This window comes from Crocodylus porosus, unplaced genomic scaffold (genome assembly GCF_001723895.1).
Source record: "Crocodylus porosus isolate Cpor-Errol unplaced genomic scaffold, CroPor_comp1, whole genome shotgun sequence".
In the NCBI taxonomy this organism is placed as follows: domain Eukaryota; kingdom Metazoa; phylum Chordata; order Crocodylia; family Crocodylidae; genus Crocodylus; species Crocodylus porosus.
In genome coordinates this window covers 13,681,870-13,704,426 of record NW_017728910.1, presented here as the reverse complement: position 1 = coordinate 13,704,426, position 22,557 = coordinate 13,681,870, and the positions used below count along the sequence as shown (strand labels likewise).

Below are 22,557 nucleotides of genomic sequence, written 5' to 3'. Positions count from 1 at the left end.
CTATGATGTGATATGATGTTGTATGTTATGTGATATTAGGTAATGTTATATGGTGTGATGTATGTTGTGTGATGTTATATGATGTACTTTATGTGATATGATATGTGTGGTGTTATAAGTCATATGATTATATATATATATAATATATAGAGGTATAGATATGTGATAGGTCATGTGATGTGATGCAATATGCTGCATGTTATGTGATATGTAGGGATCCTGGTTTTCCCCGATAAAAAAATCTCCAATTTTCAGATTAAAAGTAGTAACCAAAAATCCACACTTTCCCCTGATTAAAATGAAATGCCACTAATATATTGATAGTTGGAAAAAAATCTTCTTTGTAAGCTTTTGGGTATAAAAATACCCTTTGACATAAATATCCATTATACCCAAAAGCTTGCAAAGAAGATTTTTTTCCAACTATTTGGGTTGTTCTAATAAAAGATAGCAGATTTACTTGAAGACCCTTGTCTGCCTGTTAGAAATGGAGTATTGTTATAATATTGTTAGAAATGGAGTGTTGTTAGAAATGCACAGTTTGCATCTCGTACCTGATAAGCAAAAAAAACACTGCCAAGGACTTTTTTTTCCTTGGCCAGCCTTGCTACAGTTTTTCTTATACTAAATCACACACTCCCTCAGCCTCCCCCTAGTCCTTCTCATGCAGATTACAGAAGCTGGAATTCAACTGCCTGTGTCCTTGAAAGTGGGGGGGGGATTTAAACTCTCGGTGACCTAAAGAACTTTCTGAGCATGCGCAATTAGCTGATGCATATTTACCTCTCCGCCCTGCATACTTAAGTACTTAATTATAATATACATGCGATGGATGAAGTGACGTAGCCTCATACTCGTTTGTATGAAACGGAAATGAGCTGTAAGAGTTCCTGTTTCTGCACACGTGCCCAGGAGGGAAAGGATAAATACCATCTGAAAAGTTCCTCAGGGGTTCGGAGTAATCTGAGTCTTTTGGCTCTGCTCTGACCCTAATTTGCAAATACACCTTTTGTGCTGCTAATAAGTGTGTGTCTGAGATTTCTTTGCGAGCCTCCAGAGAAACGAACCGCTTTTTGCATCATGCCTATGGCCTTAGACCAACCCACTACAACCTATACACCACTAATGTATCTATCCACTGATCCATCTAAGATCAATACAGAGATCAGTGTTTTGTTTTAATCACTGAAAAATGCAGATTTGGGGTTCATTATCCAAAAATTGAGGGGGGGTGCGGATTTATCAGAGAAAGCCAAGATCCCCCGTGCTATGTGATAGGATGCTATGTTATGTGATATATATAGATAGATGTATATGTGATACGTGTGATATATTTATGTGACATGTTATGCGGTATGTGCGACATGACATATGTCCATGTTATGCCGCGTGTTATGACACGTGCGGTACCCAACAGGCCACAGGCGCTGCGCTGCGCCGCGCGGACCTCAACGTCCCCCCCGCTTCCCGCAGCCACCGCTCGACACCGCCTACAGGCGATTGGGCGACTCGGCTCCGCCCTGCGCGCAGACTCCGCCCACCACGCCGCTGAGGGGGCAGAGGGGAAAAGGCAGCGACTACGTGACCCCCGCGACCCCCAGCTCGTCCAAGGCTCCTAGCGGCTCGGCGCATGCGCAGTGCCTCCCTGTGAGGGAGGAGAAAAGATGGCGGAAGCGGGGTGAGGGATCCGTTGGAGGCGAGTCTCCCGGCGGGGCGCGGGCGGGCCGGGTTGGGCCCGCGCGGAGGAGGGAAGTTTGGGCCGGCGCTCCCGTCCCATCCCTCACACCGGCGGCGGCGGCGGCGCTGAGCCCGGGGCCGCGGCTGCGAGGCCTGGCCCGGCCCGGCCTTAGCGAGGCTCCGGGGCGGCGGGACAGCGCCCAGCTCGGGCGTGAAGGAGGGTGCGGGCGGCCGGGCCTCGCCCGCCTGTCACTTAAGCGCCGCAGCGGCCTGTGCCACATTATGTGTATCGCGCAGTTCCCCGGGGAAGCACGCAATGAATGGGACCCGGCTACGCGCGTGAAGGAACTGTCACAGGAGAAAAATGACTGTCTAGCTCTAAAAAGAGCTGGCCCATTACAAGTTAGTGCTTGACAAGGTGTAGCAACTCCATAGCTGGTTGCTGTGCAGCTTTCCTTCACAAGTGTCCTTCGCGCTGTCTCTGCTTTGGGTGAAGAGCCCTGTGTTTTGCAGAGTAGCTTTCTGTCGCTTTTTTGCAGTTCGGGATTATTGGTGGAAGAATAGCCTCCGTCATAGGGCTGGGCAAAAGGGGTTGTGTTGCAGGAGGAGACATTTAAGGACATCCAAGTGGGCCGGCCCCATCTGTTGAAATTTAGCCCTGTGCTGTTGCATGTTACATCATCATCCAGTTCGTAAATGTATAAGCCTGGTCTTAAAACTCATTAGGGTTTGTTCTTTCCTTTAAAGCTTCAAAAATACACGATCGAGTGGAAGTATTCAGAAATGTAACTATTGCTGAGAGAGCACCATATATGAATGGTATTTTTTTTCTTTATTTATAAGATGCCCTGTGATGACTTGTCAAAGAGAATTGAATCAGTTTTATAATTTTTATTCTTCAGTAGGGAGATGTTATCCTCCATTTGTCATAAAATACCCACCTGCTGAGCTGACATTTCCTGGGTCATCAGCTCTAAAAAGGCATTTATTTTGGAAAACTCTGTGTGACCTAAATAAAGGAGTCTGTTAGCTGTCATTGATGGAAACCTTTATTCTAAGCTACAGCTCATAAAAGGCATAATATTTATATATCACAGGGCTAGATGTTAGTTCCATTATATTAGATTGTACTCTGTCAAATACGTAGGACCAGGGCTGGACATGTAATTCAGATGTAAGTCACTGGGTTCAGGAATAGATCCTAGGCTATCCCCAACAAAACTGTTACTGTCTTTAGTTATGTTTTCTTCATGGAGCTACTGCATGAATTTTCAAGAAATTAATACAAGTGAAAGTTCGGAGACTAAAAGCTGTTTTTGAAAAAGTGAGATCACTTGAACTAAGGAATAACTACTAGCTCTTAGAAGTAGTAGACTGTTATCCTCTGGTGGAAGAACTGAAGTGGGAATGCACACATCTTGCCAGTCTTACTACCAGTCATTTGTATTAATTATGAAAAACCCAGTGCATTATTTCCTTTAGTGAGGACAATTTAGTGAAGTTGAGCAAAATTCTGTTGAAATAAACAGATATTTTAGTTGTAACATTATGGTGAAATGCACCCATATTCTTCACAGGAAGAAAATGCTTTCAAGTTTGAATTTAAATGTAAGCAAAATGTGTGATAATTTCATGAATGTTATATTTTTATTTATCAAGACAAGGAACTTAGCTCACATGTACACTGTTGTGGTCCGCTGCATATAATCATAGCCTTTGTATTTTAACATGTAATAGGTTTCCCCACAGTCTATGTAATAAAGGTTTGTATTTCTGGAGCAGGAGGTCTGCCACCATGAAGTTCCCAGTGGCAATAGAGTGGCAATCTGGTGCTCCACAGTTGTAGGAATCACTAAAGTCTAATATTTGACAAGTTACTGGGCACTGGGCAGTGCCCAGCAGAAGCTTGTTAGGCTTGACAATACTTTTTTTTCTGCTGATCCCTGTAAGTTTCTAAAGGACTGCTTTCTGTGCCCTTCCACTTTTTCTTTAAAAAGAAACTTCTTTCCTACCTCTTCCTATAAAAAGCCCTGCTTTTTTTGTTGTTGTTCAGGCCTCGTGGTCAATGCTTTTGTTTCATTTATAGTTTGTGTTAGAAACTGATGTGTTTGTTTCAATTTTAAATAATGCTTCTATGGATAAAAGTCATCTTCAGCTAATGAAGGCAGAGAGGCAGGTTAGGAAAGATCAGGAAGGCTGCTGAATTAGAGGGAATCTGTTACTTCAATTGGAAGGGGAAGAGCAGCCAGAACTGCTTATCAATGAATTCCCTCCCTAGAACGTTGCTGTGCTTCAGAAGGCATCAGAGAAGTGGAGAAAAAATGCCTTTACAACTTTTCTGTTTCCAGGAGGGCTAAAGCTGGTGATTTTTTTTGGGGGGGGTTGTTTGTTATTTTGGTTGGTTGTTGTTTGTTTGGGGTTTTTTTTAAGTATCCTGGTGCAGGTGTATGAAGGAGTTAGCCAGAACTGTAGTGAAAAAGGATGTTAAAGTAGACCTTCTGCATAATTTGGTGGTTTTGCCTATGATTCCTGGATGCTTTTGATATATCTTAAATGTTTTTTCCTTTCTCTGAAGAATTTGCAATAGAAAGTCTCAACAAACTTAAAGCTGTGTCTGTGCTCAGGTTATAGAGAGAAAGAGAAATTACTTTCTTAGGAAGTAAAATGAATTGGCCATGAATGTTAATTGGAAGAACTTAATATTTTTTTACTTGGTATATTCTATTCTTATACATCTGAACTACGTATATTTCAATTCCTCCCAGGCTGGAAAAACACTGCACAACTATGGAGAATGAATCAAACACAACAACGTGTTCTGCATCTACAACTACTAGCACCACCACCTCCAGGACACAGCCACCACAGATATCTGTCTACAGCGGTTCTGACCGACATGCTGTCCAGGTACTAGACTCTGAGATGCTGCATATAGAGAGATGGAAAGGGATGCTCAAACCCAGGCTACATTATTTGCTTATCAAAACAGGTTGTATAGTTCTGCCTTCCAGCCAAGGTTTAACATTTAATCCTTGCTCTCTCCTGGGTCTCAGTGTCTGACTAAATAGTTTTCATGAAACACTGATAGTTTACAAAAGGTGATTGGACTTATTAACGGCTGAGTACTCCAAGGCTATCCGACTTTTGAGTGGCTGAGGGCCACAGGCTACTCCTCTGACATTTCCTGTGTGGGCTGCATGCCATGGTGTGGCACTATGTGGGCATCCTCCCACTGCATGGGTGCCCCCCCAGCTACATAGTGCCACTCTCTCCTGCACATTGTGCCACATGGCCTCTGCCACACTGCGTGCCCCTTGCCTTACTGCATGCGCTCCTTTCCTCTATACCCTGCTGCATTGCATAGAGTCCCTGAGTCCACTGAGTCCCTCAGCTGCAGGCTTCCTTGGCTGTTATGTGCTGTGCTGCCCCTCAGGGGTGGGAGCAAGAAGGAGAAGTTGGAGGATGGAGCAGAGACCTAGAAACTCTGATGGGGGCAGGAGAACCTGGAGTCCTGGGGTAGTAAGGTCTGAATTGTGAGCCCAGGGGCCACATCTTAACCCCTCAGGGGCTTCATGTGGCCCACAGATTGCTAGTTAGATGGTCCTGGTGTAAGCTACTGGCCTGTCTCCTCAGACAAGGAAGGACTAATGCTATGCATGGTTCACTAACACAAACATTTGCAAAGCAAACAGACATAAAGCTGTTTTCCTGGTGAGGACAGGCTGCAGGGGTCCAGATGCTTTCCTTGTGCCTTTCTACTCAGGGACTTGTCATAAGAGCCATCCTCTCCCTCCTGCAATTCTTGCCCAGTGTCCAGGTCCTTACAGGACACACCTCATCCCTTCACAGTTGGGTTGGATAATTGAACCAAGCTGACTGATCCTCAAAGAGACAATGCACTATTGCACAATTCCCTCCTCCAAAACCTTGCTAATCTCAGGGCAAGTTCTACAGTCTGAAGTACCCATATTTATAGTCTGCCTCTACCACTTGTATACCTAAATATAAATGGCCTGTGTGCGTGTGTGTGTGTATTTGCTTTGGGGTCTCTGCACACAAATGCTTCAGGTTCCTTTCATGCTTATGGGTCATCAAGAATAGACAGATCCTCTCCTGCAGGATTTCCTGAAGCTCTTCTGCCAGTTGCTTATAGGTATACTGAAGAGAAGCTAGAGTTACTGAAACCTTTCCAGTTCCCCCATGGAGCAGTGTCTGAGTATCAAGTAAGAAATTTGGCTCCCTGTAACGCAGTGAATTACTTATGTTCCCATTTGGTCTTACCTGTCTCTGTTTCTTTTAAAATAGCTTGAGCAATAACAGCTGCTCACTGGATCATTTCACAATCTTTTTTTTTATCACATATAACCACAAGCTTGTTTCTTCATAGTCTGTTCTGAGAAGTGATCATCTTCTGTCTCAGTCATTACTATTCCATTTTATTAGGTTATAATCTTCCCAATCGCTTCTTGTAATTACTACCTCTGTCTCTTTCATGTAAAGGATTTTAATCTTTTTTGAAGGAAGTTTCCTTGGCTGGTTCTCTTCTCTAGCCAGTCTCATTCGAATCAAAGTAGGAATCTTATAAATCTTGCAGTCCTCGTCACTCTTATCATGATATTTATCTTTATTCCACTCATTGTTTTCTGTGGGTTTGGAGTGTTTTGTAGATCCCTAGCTATCTTCACAAACCTCCATCCATTTGGTTTCCAAGGATGATACCTTGACTCATTGCTGTCCCAGAGTGAATAGAACCCCCAGTAATCCATTTTCCATGGTGCTGGTATTCAGCTGCAGACTGCAACCCCTTCTGTTTATTTTGCCTCTCCAGAATCTGCAGGGAGGCTCCCATATCTGCCTCTTGGTATTTCTGTTGTGTCATTGGCTCTAGGAATGTAACGTCCTTCATCCTGTCCCCCAGAAGTGAGGGCAGGGTGGGCCTGGAGAGAGATGTTTCCTTGCTGCCTTCATTTTTTTATAGCTATTTTGATTTCCTCTCTTCTCAGGGCCAGTCATCCCTGTGCATTTTCCAGCACTTTTAAATTGCCAGACTCCCTGCCCAGTCCAGGAGGGACCAGCAGTAAACTCAGTGTTTTTCAGATTCTCCCTGCAGGACCTAGTTTATTAATGCAAAGAGAAACTTGCAAAATAACACAAAAAAACCTCTCAATGACAAAAACTAGCTGGAGGGGCCCAAAAACCTTTCCCTCCGTATCCCACCAGGACCTTCCATAGAAGTTGAACCATCCTTCTACTGCCCTTCCCCCAGCTGAGCTCTTGGCCCTTCACAATGGGGTCTGAGAGCCACAGAAGACTTTTTTTTTTTTTAGCTCTGTGGTCCTTAAAGGAGTGGAACACCTTTTTACAAATAAAAATGGTACTGTTATACAGACTAGATTTATGATGTTTCTTATAGATATGTAGTAGAATGTATTAATTGCCTTAATTAGAAATACCATGAGTCCCTGATGCTAATTAATTGCCTTAATTAGAAATACCATGAGTCCCAGTCTTGTATGCTGGCAGGGTCAGTTCAGCGCTGCACCATTTAGTTTATTGTACAAGTTAGTTTTTTTCTGATCAGACTTTAAAAACCAAAATGCTCAACGTGTAGATAATAAGATTGAAATCCTGGCACCACTGAAGTAGTGACTTCAGTAGGGCCAGGAGTTTATTTTAAAGGTTCTGTAATACATTTCTTTAAGCGGGAGTTTGCCTCCGTGTTTTTGCCTCCTTATTTATCTTCAGTCTCCTGCTGTAGTCCAACATTTTGTGCCAGTTATCCATTTGGCAACTGTGCTCCAGGAGAACCAGCTTTCAGTGATGCAGTGTTTACATGTAACTTGTAAAGTGACTTAAATCAAAGAACAGGCTACGTCTGTAGGCCAGAACATGTATGTTAGCCGCATTTTATAATTTACTCGAAGAGCGGTTGTTATTTGGGGACTTTAGCAGTATGTAGCTGGAGGAGAGTTTTATGTCCTCTCTAGGATAAATTTCTATGATAGTATCCATAAGATGTTGATTTTATAGTTGTCTAATTACGTATTGGTATATTGCAGGTCATTCAGCAGGCCTTGCATCGTCCCCCTAGCTCGGCTGCTCAGTACCTTCAGCAGATGTATGCAGCCCAACAGCAGCATCTGATGCTGCAGACTGCTGCTTTGCAACAGCAGCACTTAAGTAGCACCCAGTTTCAGAGTCTGGCAGCTGTTCCACAGGTGAGAGACTGAAGCACGTTGGAAACTAATGCTCTAGGACTGAAAAATTAAACTGCTACCAAGCCTAAAGCTTAAGTGCCTGTGATACTTAACATCTCACAGTTAAGTGCAGTATTTTAATGACTTGATTCTTTTAAATGATCTCTGTTATACACTGCCAACACACTTGAGCATTTTGTGTATTTTCATAAAAGTCTCTTGCACCATACAAATAATTGCATAAGCAGTAAAAAATCTCAGTGATAACAGAAAAAAATCCAGATGCCTCCACTCTTCAGCCTTCCTTCTTTCTAAAAGTTTATGCTGAGGGAACGAACATAACACCTACCTCAGAAGAGAGAAATACAATAATGTTTTATATCTAATTTTGATAATTCATTGTGTTTTACTATGATGTGAGGTTACATTGTAAGTAACAGCAAATCTCAGTTATGTCCTTAACACTGGAAAAGAAAGAAGTTTAAAAAAAGAGCACTTTATTCTCATTTGCAAAGGCTGTATCACTAATGCATATGTTAGGCCTCTTCAGTGCTTACTGAAGTCAAGGTAAAATTTTCTGTTGACCTCAAAGGACACTGGATTGGGACCAATGTTCTGGAGAGAGAGGTAAGTACTATCATTTAACATGTAGAGAAACTGAGTTAAAGATTTCAAGGCTATAAACTGTTGTCAGAGATTGGATTAAGGCTGGAGAGTTCTTAGCTCCCACTTCTGTGGCTTTTCTGCTGGCTGATGTGGATGTGTTGGCTTATGAATGTTTCCTCCACCCCCTTCACCCCAACTCATGTATTTAAAAAAAAAAAAAGAGATGTGTGTACAAATATGTACACATTTACATTGGAAAGCAAATCATAGGCCTGAAATAATTCTGAATGATTTAAAAGGCTAATAATGAGCTGGCTGTTGTCTGAGAGAGAATTGTGTAATTATACGAGGAAAGGCTGGAAGAACTAGGGTTATTAGTCTGGAGACTGAGACTTGAAGGTGGGGGGGCTTTGATAACAGTCTGCAAATATCTGAAGTGTGATTGGAGATGGACTTTTCCCTGTGGCTATAGGGCATGGGACTAGGAGCAATGGCTTCAAACTTGCAGAAATTTAGGTTGGAGTTAGGATGAACTTTCTGACTACAAGGCTTGTTAAGCATTGGAACAGGCTACATAGAGAAGCTGTGGGATCTCCATCCCTGGAAGTTTTCGAGAACAGTTTGGATAGACACTTGATTGGAATGATTTAGTCAGGGATGATTCTGCCTTGAGCTGTGCGCTGTACTAGATGACCTTATGATGTCCCTTCCTGTCCCATTTTCCCATGATCTGGATCTAAATTTGTCAAGACTCAGCAGAAGGTAACGAATGCTGCATGCGTAGTCAGTAAGGAGCCGACTATGTAAGGAAATGGACTGAAATCTGTATTTGGAACTTGATCTTGAAGTTGTTACTCCAGCAGGCCCACATTAAAATTGGGGGATGAGGTGTGACTTCTTGTATGAGGAAAACAGGATTGCATTCTTAATTAGTCTGAAGATTGTATTTCCTTGACATTCATCTACGTTTTAGACTTTTGTCCATGTTGCAGGTAACACAAAACAAAGCAGAACTACCCATAATCAGCAAAGGCAATTATTCTTAAACATGCTTTAGGGGATGGGGTGGGGTATCCAACAATATTAAAAGAAACATGACGTTTCAAAGTATGCGTGATAGAAGCTATAAGCATTTAGGAAAATTTTATTTATCTGATCTGTTACTAATTAAACATAATTTGGGGATTTTCTACCAGCGGTATCTCAATAGGACGTTATTGTAGTATTAGAAGATGTATGCTAGCAAAACTATAATAAATACAGTTACGGTAATGTATTGATGTTCTGGTAATTTAGAATTAAAAGGCTGATGTTTTGTCTTGTATGTCGAGGATTTTTTTTTAGCTTGCCCATAAAAAATGTATCTCCTTGAAACAAAGAAAGCGATTTCTTTCTCTGTCAGGCTTGAAAATATTTTAATCATTTTACAGTGCTAAATGCCAAAACATTAAATATTTAAGCAGTTTTGGATATATATACAGATAGAAAATCAAACATCTTGCCTATAAACCCAGGGGACTAAATTCAATGACCAGAGAGGCTGCCTTCTAGTTTGTTCCTGTATTTAGTAGTTTATGCCATTACATTATTTTTTCTTTGTCATTTGGTACCAAAAAATGAAATGACAAAACATTTAAGCCTGAAAACATTTTGGGGGATAATTATTCATTTTTGAAGACCGGCTATAGTAAATAATTTTTTAATTATAGTACAAAACAGTTTTAGAAGGATTATAGTCAAAGTTGGATTTGTTTGGGGTTTGTTTTTTTTTTAATAGATTTTCAGTGTGTGTGGTGGACTGTACACCTTGCTTAGTCATTAACAGTGTCCTGGGTTCTACTAATATGTGTTCTTTCTATAGGTCCTGAATCTGTAGGGTTCAGGATGCCTGCAAGTTAGAGATGAGTTTGACACCTTGCAGGTTTAAGTCCAAAGCCTGGTACACACCGCTGAAAGCATTTTTCTGATTCTTCTAGGAAAATATTTTGTAGGTAATTCAGAGAGAGAGTGCATGTTAAACTAGAGGTTGGATTTCTGTTGGTTTATGTAATAATATCCACGTTGTTTAAACAACTTTGATTTCAGTTTAGATGACACATTTGACACATGTTCTTGCTATTTAGGCAAGTCTGTCAGGTGGGAGGCAGTGTACATCCCCCACTGGGAGTGTCACTCAGCAGTCGAGCATGTCACAGACATCGGTATGTATCTGAACAAGGCTCTCTCTCCCATCCTAGCCTTTGATTATAATACAGCGACTTGAAAAGAAGACAATTATTTTAATGTTTAAATAGATTAATCTGATTTAAAATTTCATCACAAGATACTGACAAAATATAAGTTGAGGTAAAAAGACCTGTTAAATCACAGAATCCACTCTTTAAACATGAGTCTGCTAAAGAAAGACATGTCATTGTACATTTAAATTAGTATAACAGTTAAGTTGGGACTTTCAGAGAAACTTATGAGACTTAGGTACCAAATACTCATTGAAAGGTATTGCATGCTTAGTTCTGTTAGACCCCTTTGAAAATCTGAGGCTTATTTTGATAAAATATTAAAGATAATTTTTTAGGGGTGAAGATCTAACATGAAGTTGCAGAACACTTCAGAGGTTTCAGCAGAAATTTTAAAAGTGTTGAGTTGGGGACCTCATATGCATTTGTGGGCAGATAAAGAACAGTAGCCTGACATCTCTTTTTTCAGGGCTGCTGAACAAGCTTGTAAGTATGTAATACCTTTGAAGATCAGGTTACATTTTATATAGGTGCCTAAGCATAGGTTTGTGGGTTTACCTTTAAGCACCAAAAATCTGAATATTGTTTTTGGCTCATGCCACATATTGAGTAAGTATTTATTTATGGTAATGTTACATTTATCAGTTTCCACCATAGATAAGAAAATTGGACTCTGAAACAATAATAATTAGCTGCTTTAACATAGATTTTTCAAATATTTGTCTATTGTTTATGTTTAATGAAAATATTAAAGCACTTTGAATTTTGATTCTCTTATTATAGGTTTTAAACACTGATACTTTGAAGTATTACACTTTTTATTTGTATGGTGTACATTATTGTGCATAGCAGTGAAGGATTTGTTCAGCACCTATTTGAAAGGATAATATTTACTTGCCGATGAAGTACATATACTTAGTAGGGAGTTAATTAAAATGGTTGAAGACCAGACTGAAACAGACATCATGTAAAATTTCATAGCCACCATTGCTTCACTAAATTACACATTTTAAAGTAGTAATACTGAATTAGTGCATTTATGCATTTAAACAGAGAATTTTGAACAAATTGGTCAGTTAACTATCTTATACAGATGCTTAAGTTTGTGTTTGCATTATGATAACTGTACATAGGAATCATCAAGCAATTATACATGGCTGTGTTTTGTAAACCAACAGTAGCAACTTTTATTATAGCAGACTCAAAAGTATAAAGGATTTCAGTTTAAATCCTGTAGGTTTCAGAAAGACAGACTACTAGTGTTTGTGTTGGCACTGTTTTCATCAACTGGAGCTATAGGTATTATAACGTACAGGTATTTGTATGCTAATATTTTTCTAGCTATGATGTTAATGCTGATTATTCTAGCTTCATTGTTCAGTTTATAGGTAGTTTATATTAAATTTATATCAATTGGCAGTATTACTGACAATTATAATAAGCTGTCAGATCTTTCAGTTTTAACATTCTGCTTCCATTTAGTTTAATATAACTTTGTAATTCTTGGGCAAGTGCTATCGAATGGCATAATCAGAATAAAACTATTATTTTTCCCTCTTCAGTTAATAGGCACTGGCATATTATCCCTGGGAAACCAGTCTTTTTACTACTTAGTTTTATTTCTGTTTGAGCCTAGTAAATTAATTGCAGCCTTCTCCAATGTGTTTGTTCTGTAGTTAGAATTTCCCCACATTCATTTTTTTTCCTAGCTCTCAGAAATAAGAATGCCTAATGATCTAATAAGTAATCACAACTCACCATTCATTAAGAATATAATAAGCCAAATGATCATTAATTAAACCTAAGGATTATTATGGGGAGAATATAATTCAGTGTTAGTTCACAGTGGTATTTAATATGTATTAAAGATTTATATTAATGGCTTTATCCTTCTCTGGGGTTTGTTGTACAATCAGTACCACAAGTTGTTCAGAACCTGTACCCTGGTGAATACTGCCTTCAAAGCCAGTTACCATCTTTGATTTTATGGACACGTTGGACTAAAATTTAATTCTTTGTGTTGTCTAGTCACAATTTTGCTAAAATGCTTTTTAAGCTTTTCATTTGAAATTTGGCTTGTCTGAACTTTTCTTTTATTGTTCATATATCACTAAAGAAGCACAAGTTTGTATGTATTTAGGGAAAAAGATCATGTTTACAACCTGATACAAACATGGTGCTCAAACCTGTGAGTGCAACTTGGCTGATCAAACCAGAGATAGCTTTGAATTATCAAATTCAGATAAGTGTAACTAATGGCTTGATGTTCAGTTGAGGGAGGTCGTGTTCCCCAGGCTCTGTCCTGGGTTTGATTTGGTTTAGTGTCCTCATTAATATTTGTATGGTAAATCAACGTGGGATTGAGTGTGTGCTTAGCAAATTTGTGAATGACACCAAGTGTGGTGGAGTTGCAGATACCCTGGTGGGTGGGGCTAGGATCCAGAATGACCTGGATAGGCTGGAAAAATGGTTTGAAATCAGTCAAATGAAATTGAACAAGTACAAATACAACATCCTGCCCTTGGGGTGAAGTAATTGCATGCATAAATACAGACTGGGGGATGATTAGCAGAGGAGGACGTGGGGGGTTACAGTGGACCATAAGCTGAATATGAACCCACAGGGTGCTCTTGTGAAAAGGGCCAACAGTATACTGGGTTGTATTAACAGGAGTGTCACTTGCAAATCAAGGGGTGTGATTTTTCTGCTCTAATCAGCACTAGTGAGGCCTTACTTGGAATATTGCATCCAGTTTTGGGCTCCACACTTCAAGAAGAATGTGGACAAATTGAACAGAGTTCAGCAGACAGCAACAAAATGATTAGAGGCCTGGGAAGTAAGATTTGTGGGGAAAGGCTGAAAGAGCTAGTTTATTTACTCTGGAAAAGAGAAGACTGAGGGGGGATTTGATACGTCTTCAAGTACTTGAAGGGTGATTATAGTTTGGAGATATGCTTTTCTTTGTGGCTGTAGGACTAGGAGCACAGAACAAGCTGCAGCTGGGGAACTTCATACTGGAAATTAGGAAGAACTTTCTGACTATGAGGGAAGCGCTGAAACAGAGTCATTGTGGAATATCTGTTCCTGGAGCAGTTTAGCCAGACTTTTAACTAGGATGATATAGTCAGAATTAATCCTGCCTTGAGCAGGAAATGCTTTCCTATGTTCTTATGAACCGTGGCAGCACAGAGTTCAGTGCAGGTTTCAAACACTAGTGAAGATCCCAGGAATATGCTTGGGCAGCTAGCCTGTACTGAGCTCTGGTGCTGTGTTCTGTCCTGCCATAGCCATGGGTTCCCAAACTGATTGTTTGAAGCTAGTCCAAACATATCTACATGAGCTCAGCCACACCTTTCGCTTGGATAAAACCAACAGAGTAAGGTGTGAGAGGGAAGAGACAGTGTTATGATGAGGATTATTGATGCCTTGAGCCAGTGATATATTGATATGTTATATGTTTCTTAATTATGTGTATCTTAGCTATTTGTTTAATGCAGAACCAAATATAAAACCTTAAAATTGTTGTGATGAATGACTCTAAATGGTTGGTTGCATTACCCAGGCACTGTTAAATGTAAATTGCCACATAAAGGAAGCATAATATACTGCCATATTAACATTGCTGCTCATAAAAGCAGATACCATATAGTCCTACACTCTATTGCCAGTTGATTTGTGTTGAAAAAATATAGTAGTCATAAATTTTGACTCAAAATATTGTTGAAATCTTTAAAAGTTGGGAGCTCCAACTGCCTTGTGGTTATTTGTCGAGGTTGATTGGCTTTAGATTCCAGGATGAATGGCCATGACCAAAGCAACATTTTTATTTCCTTAGATCAACCTCTCCACCTCTCCTACACCTGCGCAAATAATAAGTCGTTCACAGACCTCCAACACTACTAGCAGCAGTATTACCCAACAGACTATGTTGCTGGGGAGTACCTCCCCTACGCTGAGTGCAAGCCAGGCTCAAATGTATCTCCGAGCTCAGATGGTAAGTGTCGTGAGTAGCAGTGCTCAGATTTGAGTTTTCTTAAGTGAACTTACAAAAAAACCCCTAAAGATGACACACAAATCGTTTACAGGCTATGTAATTTGGGAATTTGATAGCTAATTTTGTCAATTAAATAGTTTTTAGAACAATTTGGACCACAGAGAAATAAAGGGACTGTTTGACTGGAGAGCAGGAAAATGAAACCTACCTTGAAAACAGGTCAGTGTTAGTCTGGTGCGTATCGTCGTAGGGGAGCAGATCAAACATTCATAAGGTAGGAACAAAATATCTGTCCTTGCTTAAGGATATGTGAAGAGGCATATTGTATTCCTAGCAGATTGTTCTAATATGCTTCAAACATTAAGAGTTTACAGGCTCTTGATTAAAGCTTTCTCACATTTAAATAAGAGTATGCTTTTAATGGAGTATTGCCTCTAGTGTTTGAGCTTTCATTTGCTCTGAATTCATACAAGACACATTTGATTCTTGCAATTTCCTATTAGTATTTTTTTTTTTTTTTCTTTCACAGTTTAAAATGAAAATAATTTTCAAATTGTGACTAGTTTTACAGTGAAACAGAATGGCTGTTTTATAAAATCTTAACGATGGTGACTTTAATTTAACGGTGTTTTGCAGTACCAGTGTGGGTCCCTGTCTCTTGCAATGATCTCAGTGTGCTGACTGCTTTATTTGTGCAGCGCCTCATTTGAAGTAACTGAGGCTGTGCATGATATAGATCTGCTCAGGAGTTGTTGCTGTCTTATGCAAGAAAAGAGGGAGTTTCACAGGGACTTAATGATGTATAACTAAATCCAAGTGGTGGATGTGTGGTGTGTTTTGACACCACCTACTCAGTATGGTATATGGCCTTTATATGTATGTATACAGCTACGTCTACACTCTATACCTTTCAGTATGTATCAGTTAGTTGTTGCAAACAGCTGAATTAAAAACTCATCTCCTGTTTTACTGCAACATCCTTTTCTCTTGCCTTAATAAATGCAGTCTTGCACTGTTCATATCCAGTCAGAATGACTCTGCAAGATCATTTTCCTAGTTCTGTTACTTTGACCGTCACCCCTCTCTTTGGTTTTTTCCCCCCCTTTCACATCAAACATAAGCTACTTTTCTTCTCTTTCAAGGCCCTTTAGGATATATCTGTTCTCTGCTTATCTTATTTCTTTCTGTAGGAAAAGTTGAGTTTTACTTCTGACCAACCCGTGATGCCAGCTTGATATGTTTTCAGGCCATTACTTTGTGCTTTCTCCCATGTTGGTGCTCATGTTTGGGGGGGGGAAAAATCCTATAATTATCTGCCAAACTAACTTGTCCTCCTTCAAACTCTGGGTTGTCACAATACATACAAAAAACTTAATAATGGCTAGGTCACGGGAATTCTGTGACTGCTATCCATCATGTTGCTGAGACCGCTGTCCATCATGCTGACCAATTTATTTCCTTTTATTCGCCTGTCTGTACCCATCTGTTTTTTAGCTCTCTGGATCAGGGACAATCTTATTGTTCTGTGTATATGCAGTGCCTAGCCCTGAAAGTATAGACAGACGTAACAATTGTATTGATATCAAATTATACTGATATAAGCTGTTACAACGGAACAGTTACCACTGCATAAGTCTGTAGCATTATCAGTGAAGCACAGCTGCTGGAACTTTGATCCTGTTTCATTCAGGGTCAAAATTTGAGCAGATTAGCTCATTTGTATCTTTACAGGATCCTGCAGGTGTAATAGTTGCATCAAAACACTGATGTGGGTTCTCGTTAAAAGATATATTTGTCCATACCCAGGAGCTCCAAGGTCTGTGATAGTACAATTAATATTTGTATTTCAGTATCTCGTATCTGGATATAAGTTAATAATACAAGTATATTGTATTGGAGTATATAACAATATAATGCAACAGCAGTTTTTATGTATTTGCTTGTATCTGGATGTTTAAGGGGGAGGCATTTACTGTATATTGGGAGACTCGCAGGATGTCAGGGAAAAATATGCTGGCTCCAGTGCCAGGTCTCTTTGTTATGGTAACATTTTTTTGTACAGTATCATTAGAGTTTTATTTCAGGTCCTTTCTTGTAGTGTTTTGCCAGATTAACAGGTTTAATGCTGGGCCCTTGTCTTCACTGTGTATTTCTGTGAGACCCTGCTTGCTGAATTAACTGTTTGATGTTGTCACCTGATCAGAACTGTGGTGTGTTAATTCAGAATGGCTACTCTCCCTTCCCACCTTTTGAACACTTTCCTTTGATAGTTTGTACTTGTTATTTGCAAAAGTAGTTCTTGTGAGGAACATATGGTATCATATGTAGAGTGCTTTGCAAATGGTCCTATTTCTTTGAATTGAACATGTGAAAATTTATTGGTTGTAGTATCCTTTAAATGTACAACAATTTTTTAAGATTAATTATTGATAGTGTGTATTATTTATCAGAGAGACCCAAATAAACAGCTTTACTTACTCTTTTTTTTTCTTTTCACTCAGTTTTTGTTAACTTCAAATTAATGCATGCTTAAGTGTAATATGTGTTTAGTCTCCTAATTAGAAAAGTTTCTCTCTCATAAACTACAAGGTTTTACTTTGTTACTTGGCTTCCTTACGTCTGCATATTGTTTTCTTCATTTTTCTTTTCACTACATTCACAGCTGATTTTTACTCCCGCTACCACTGTGGCTGCTGTCCAGTCTGACATTCCAGTTGTCTCATCATCTTCCTCATCTTCTTGTCAATCTGCAGCAACTCAGGTGAGATTGTCTGGATTTTTTGTGTGTCCATTATGCTGAGCTAGACCTTAAAATGAAGCAGAAGAATCTTTATGCTAATGTTTCTCATGTTTATATTAGAATAATAATTTTGTTGAATTTTGAATATGCTCTTTTTAATATCATGACTTACTTAACACACTGAATATCTGGTTTCTCAGAAAACGCAAATCCTGGACAAGCTGAGTTTTTTACAACATTAATTTTTTTCTGTAATAAACTACTTAAAACTTCCCCAACTCATCAAAAATTGTTGTTTTCCATTTTTCTGTCTTTTGTGCAGCAGGTGTATTCCTTTGAAGATAATGAGTTGAATGTTTATTTCTCAGATGTTTTACTTTCATGACATATTAAACTTGGTTTTGTAGTATTGTTCAGTATGTTTAGACTTCTTCAGGAAAGAATATGTCTAATGTATTCAGTTTCCAAATATTAGCTCCATATTTTTCCCTATTGTTGTATGTATATGAAAGTACATGGGAAGCTAAATAGTGGCCATGGTCTTTAGTAGTATCGTTGATTTAAAACCCAAATCAACTTGTATTTTAGTTTCTGAACCATCCCCACGTCTGATCAAAGTTGATGGGTTTGAGAGCTGCTTGAAGCTTATTGCAGAGAAGAATCTTTTTATAATGAAATGAGTGCACATGCACACGTGTGCAGAAACAACATGAAAAACACTAGGGTTAGAAAATCTAGTATTAAAAAAAAAAAAAAAAAAGTGGCCAAATTAAGGTTACCTGTGTCACCTGAATTTTCTTCATCTTGCATATGTTATGGTATTGTCTTTAATTACTATTCAATTATATAACTAATCTTTTTTTCACAGGACTTCTGCCTCATTCAGTGGACAATATGGGTAGTGTTCACACTAAACATGGAAGGGAATGGGACACATTATCATTGGGTTTTATAGACATTTGTGCTAAGTGTGAATGTTCAAATTCAGGAATCTTGAGAGTCTAGAAGTGAGCGTGCTGTAATTGCACTGACTGCCACTCTTTCCCTCCCTGCCGTTTCCCCCCCACATAACTTGACTATGCTCTGTATCCTTTACCAATTCTTTGTCTCTGACTTTGTCTTATTAGCTTTGACTGCTCAACCGTGTCTTCTCATTATATCCCAAATCAGAGTCTTTACTCGTTAACCTCATTTCCTTCCTTGATTCCCAGTCCCGATCTCTCCAGCCAAAATTTTCCTGTTCCACTTTCCTGTCATTCCTGCTGCTATCTTCCAGTCTTCAGACTTTTGTCCTGTTCTATCCCTGCTTTTTTCCTTTCGGCCTTCAAATCTGTCTCCATCCTACTGTGTGATGTCTGGGCCTACTAAGAATGTCCTGTATTCTCTCTGCTCTTAGTCATCAGTTTTTTTTTTATTATTATTTTCAGTGGAGGTGTTTCCTTCGCTGTACAGTACCTCTTAGCCATGATGAGAGAGGCCAGGGATTAATAATACCTACTTTTGATTTCAGTTCAGTGTCTCTTGGGTGGATAAAAGCTTGTGGTATTTATTGTTTCAAGATGGGGGGGTGGGGCAGGGGGTGTCAAACTCATCCAGCCCCATAGGCTGCATGAGAGTTGCTGGGCCAGACCAGGAACAACCCCTGTGCAGCACCCATACTTCTTGGTACAGCCCATGCATTGTGTGCCATGTGTATCATGGGTCCTGATGCTTAGGGGCACCTTCTATCCGCTTCCCTTCCATTCCCTCCTATCCTTCTCCGGCAGGGTTTGCCTCTGGGTATCGTAAGGGAGAAACTGCCTGCCACTGCTGCAGTCCTTGGCTGACTCAAAGTAGAGGAAGACTTAGAGCCACTCCTACCCTATTCCAACTGGGCTTATGGTGAAAGACTGAATGTGGTGCCAGGGACAGCTGTGGCAGCAGGTTGGTCCCCCCTTTTCTAGTGCCTGCTCCCTGTTAGGTCTCTGCCTTCCTCCTCCTCCCACCCTCCCCTGCAGCATCCCCTCTGGTCAGGGAGGAGGTGCTGAAAGGGGGGGGAATCCACCCACCAATTCTGTCTTCCCTAGCCTAGCCTGGCACCCTGTCTAACTGCTCCCTTCTGGGTGGGGGAACACAGCAGAACAGACGGAGGTGGGAGCCACTGGCTGTCACGGCTACCAAACATGGCAATATATGCAGCTGCTCCCACTGGCCCCTGGCTGGAGCAAGGCATAAGCATCCTGGTGCTTCCTCTGCCCCTGGTCAGTAAGGAGCAGTAGTGGATCCCATTTCCTCATCCTGCTTCTTGCTTAATTCCCTGGGTATCCTCTGCCAGCCTGAGGCTCCAGCCCCACCTTAGATGCCACAGGGGACTTGGGCATCTGCAGTTGAGGGAAACTAGAGCCACTGGTAGGCAAGCTGCATTTCATGGTGAAAATCTTCCATAAATGAGCAAAGTAAAATGATGTTGCTTTACCTGTCCTAGTCTGCCAACTGGTTCCAGTGCCTCTGCTACTTGGGGGAGTTTTGCCAGATAGTGTCAGCATGAAATAATAGAACTTTGTCACTTCTGCTGCCACTTTTTCTTAACCTGACAAGACTCGTATTATTTTCATGCTGCTACTAGTGCTGTTAATGAAAGCCCAGAGCAGGAACTGGTGCAAATGCAGGATTATTATGAAGGTGGAAGATCTGAAATGTGATTGGGAGGTAGTTAAGGTCATAAAGGCCTCTCTTCTCCCACTCTCAATCTCCTGCAATATTCAGATTCTTGTCATGGAGAAGAAAAAGAAAGCCCAGACACGAGAGGAGATTGGGCATTAAAACTTACCTGATGTGTATTAGTCTGAGGATGATGGGAAAGATGATACCGCAGGACACGTCTGTGGATAAAACCTTAGTAAGAAATCTGGTACTTTACCCCTTTCCACCCGTTGGTAGCTGGATTTCTTATGGGCATGGCTACTGGATTCATTCCCTACTGCACCAGTCATGTTTATCTTATTTCAGTATGTTAAACCCTTAGGCAAGGAGGTATTTTTTTAACCTCTGTTGAGGTGCTTAAATAAAAACTTTAAAGCATTGGAGCTGGTATTCTTTTAATTGGTGATATTGCCCGGTTAGTGTGACAGCCTGTGGAATTTAGTGCAGTTCTAAGGAAAATTGGTTGTATTATTTTTGTTATTCCAGCAGGGTGGTAAGATAGCTGGGTTAAAGTAACATGAGAGAGGAGAGGAGATGGCACTTATTCACAGGTTAGTAAGCAACCAGTCCATCAGTCCACTGTGAGTTGTGTTTCCCACAGTGGCATCATTCTGTTTGTCAAAGTACCTCATTACTTCCTGGAGAATATCCCCCACACTGCGGCCTTTCTTGGCTGCTTTTTCAGCCAGAAGAGGAAGCTTTTTCAGATCCTCCTCATTTCCATGCATAAATGACAGATTTGGGACATTGAACTGGGAAGCAACAACCCACTGGAGGATGGCCTGAAGCTCTTTGTTTTGTGAGCTGCTGTTGATATTCTGGTTGGTCACTATCACTTGAGAACCTGAGGGTGAACCTGTAAGTGGGTTACCGTTCTGTTTTGGTAGGGAAGTTAAAATGGGCATTGCTTGAGTTTTTGCAGATGAGGCATCACATGCATTGGGTTCCTCTGACGAGTCACCTGTAGCTAAGTCAGTGCCACTTCCTTTGACCACAAAGAGACACAACTTCATTGCAGTTTCCACCAGTTGGTCAATAAATTGCTTGTTGACCTGATCCAGATTGCCAAACTGCTCCATGGCTGAATTAGGCTGATTGGCTACGGCCTGTTTGCCAGGCTCCCATTCGCTGGCAGGGGTATGCTTTAAGCTCTTGTTTGTTTCGCTGGAGCTGTCGTCTTCTGTATTGAACCCAGCTTCGTGCAAGACCTTCTGTATGATGGACAAGAGCACACTTGATATGTCATCCTTTTGGGAGTTGAGCTGCTGTTGGTAATCGTTCCTTGTCCCTGCCGGCCTCGACCCAGAAGCCTCTGCAAGGGACTTGGAACTTTGGCTGTGCCCAGCTTTTTCGAAATGTGCATCGCGGGAGACATACCCAAACGAAGCGGCACCTGATTCGCTACACTCTTTGCCTGTTGTTTTGCTTGTTTGTTGTAATAGGTGCTGTTGTATCAATGTTAAGGAAGTCAAAATGAGGTCTTTTGCTAGGGATTCTGTTGAGTTGCTGGCTGTTTCTGGATTTTTTTCTTGACTCCCCTTTGCCTTATCTGGAGCTGTGCAAGTAGTTTTTGTATACAGCCTTGTGACTCCTTCCTTGAGTGTGTGCTCACTTATTCTCTCAGCACAGGTCTGCATCAGTGGATTACCTTTTTCCTTATTTTTTCCCTCGGTTTGACTTTTCATTGCTGCGAACTGCATGCTTTGAGACTTTGAGTCTGGTGGGAGCCCTGCTTTCAGTATGGTATATGCTAGACTTTGAGTCCTGGACTTCTGTGGCTCTGATAAAAGGACATTATAAAGCCTTCTTACCATAGCTTCCAAAATTTCAGTCGACTTCTGGCTTCCCATGTTGAATAGATTTTTCTTCACTGTGAAAACAAAGCCAGAGTCTGTCATGAGCTCACCTGTAACACTATACAGATTTTTCATTGCTGAGTCTATCAAGTCTGATATAACATCTCTGGTGTGTTTGAGAACTACTTTCTTCAAAACCAGGCAAGCTGGAACATGCTTGTTGCCCGTTTTTTCAACTTTCATGGTCTGCAAGAATGAGAACACCATGTCTGAAGCAACCTTGTTTGCATAAACCATTAGCCCTTTGCTGACAGAAGTACCGGAATCATCTTGCCTGGAGTTTTTGTTCCGCTGACACAGTTGTGTATTTGAAGATGTGTCTCCTTCATTGCAGCCTTTTTGACTGGACATCTCACCATAGAAAAGTGATGTTTTCTTGTCACCTGGATTATCTTGTTTCTTGGTAGCCTTCTCTTGAGGTGCCCTGGGGACTGGTAGCTTACTGTGGGGGGTTGGTGTAGTTGCCTGAGGGGATTCATTCACCGTCTCTGCAGGATTGTTCCCAGAAGAGTGGGGATTACTGTTTTTCACTTCACCGGGAGAGTTATGAATTGCCTGTTGCAGAGGC

General features: G+C 40.6%; 1 protein-coding gene across 7 annotated transcripts in view; it reads left to right on the top strand.

Moving 5' to 3' along the window:
- The first annotated feature begins 1,571 nt into the window (after window positions 1-1,571).
- PHC3 (polyhomeotic homolog 3) overlaps window positions 1,572-22,557 on the top strand; it is an 86,394-nt gene continuing 65,408 nt past the window's right edge. For 2 of the 7 annotated variants that reach the window (XM_019532717.1, XM_019532722.1), the window contains exons 1-7: window positions 1,572-1,678; window positions 2,425-2,496; window positions 4,443-4,584; window positions 7,737-7,895; window positions 10,604-10,681; window positions 14,553-14,711; window positions 17,374-17,472. In XM_019532717.1, the coding sequence (XP_019388262.1) occupies window positions 4,465-4,584; window positions 7,737-7,895; window positions 10,604-10,681; window positions 14,553-14,711; window positions 17,374-17,472 (615 nt within the window). In that variant the 5' untranslated portion in view covers window positions 1,572-1,678; window positions 2,425-2,496; window positions 4,443-4,464. Of the gene's footprint in view, window positions 1,679-1,955; window positions 2,080-2,424; window positions 2,497-4,442; window positions 4,585-7,736; window positions 7,896-10,603; window positions 10,682-14,552; window positions 14,712-17,373; window positions 17,473-22,557 lie in introns of those variants that run through there. The other 5 variants (XM_019532718.1, XM_019532719.1, XM_019532720.1 and 2 more) reach the window with 5 other exon arrangements.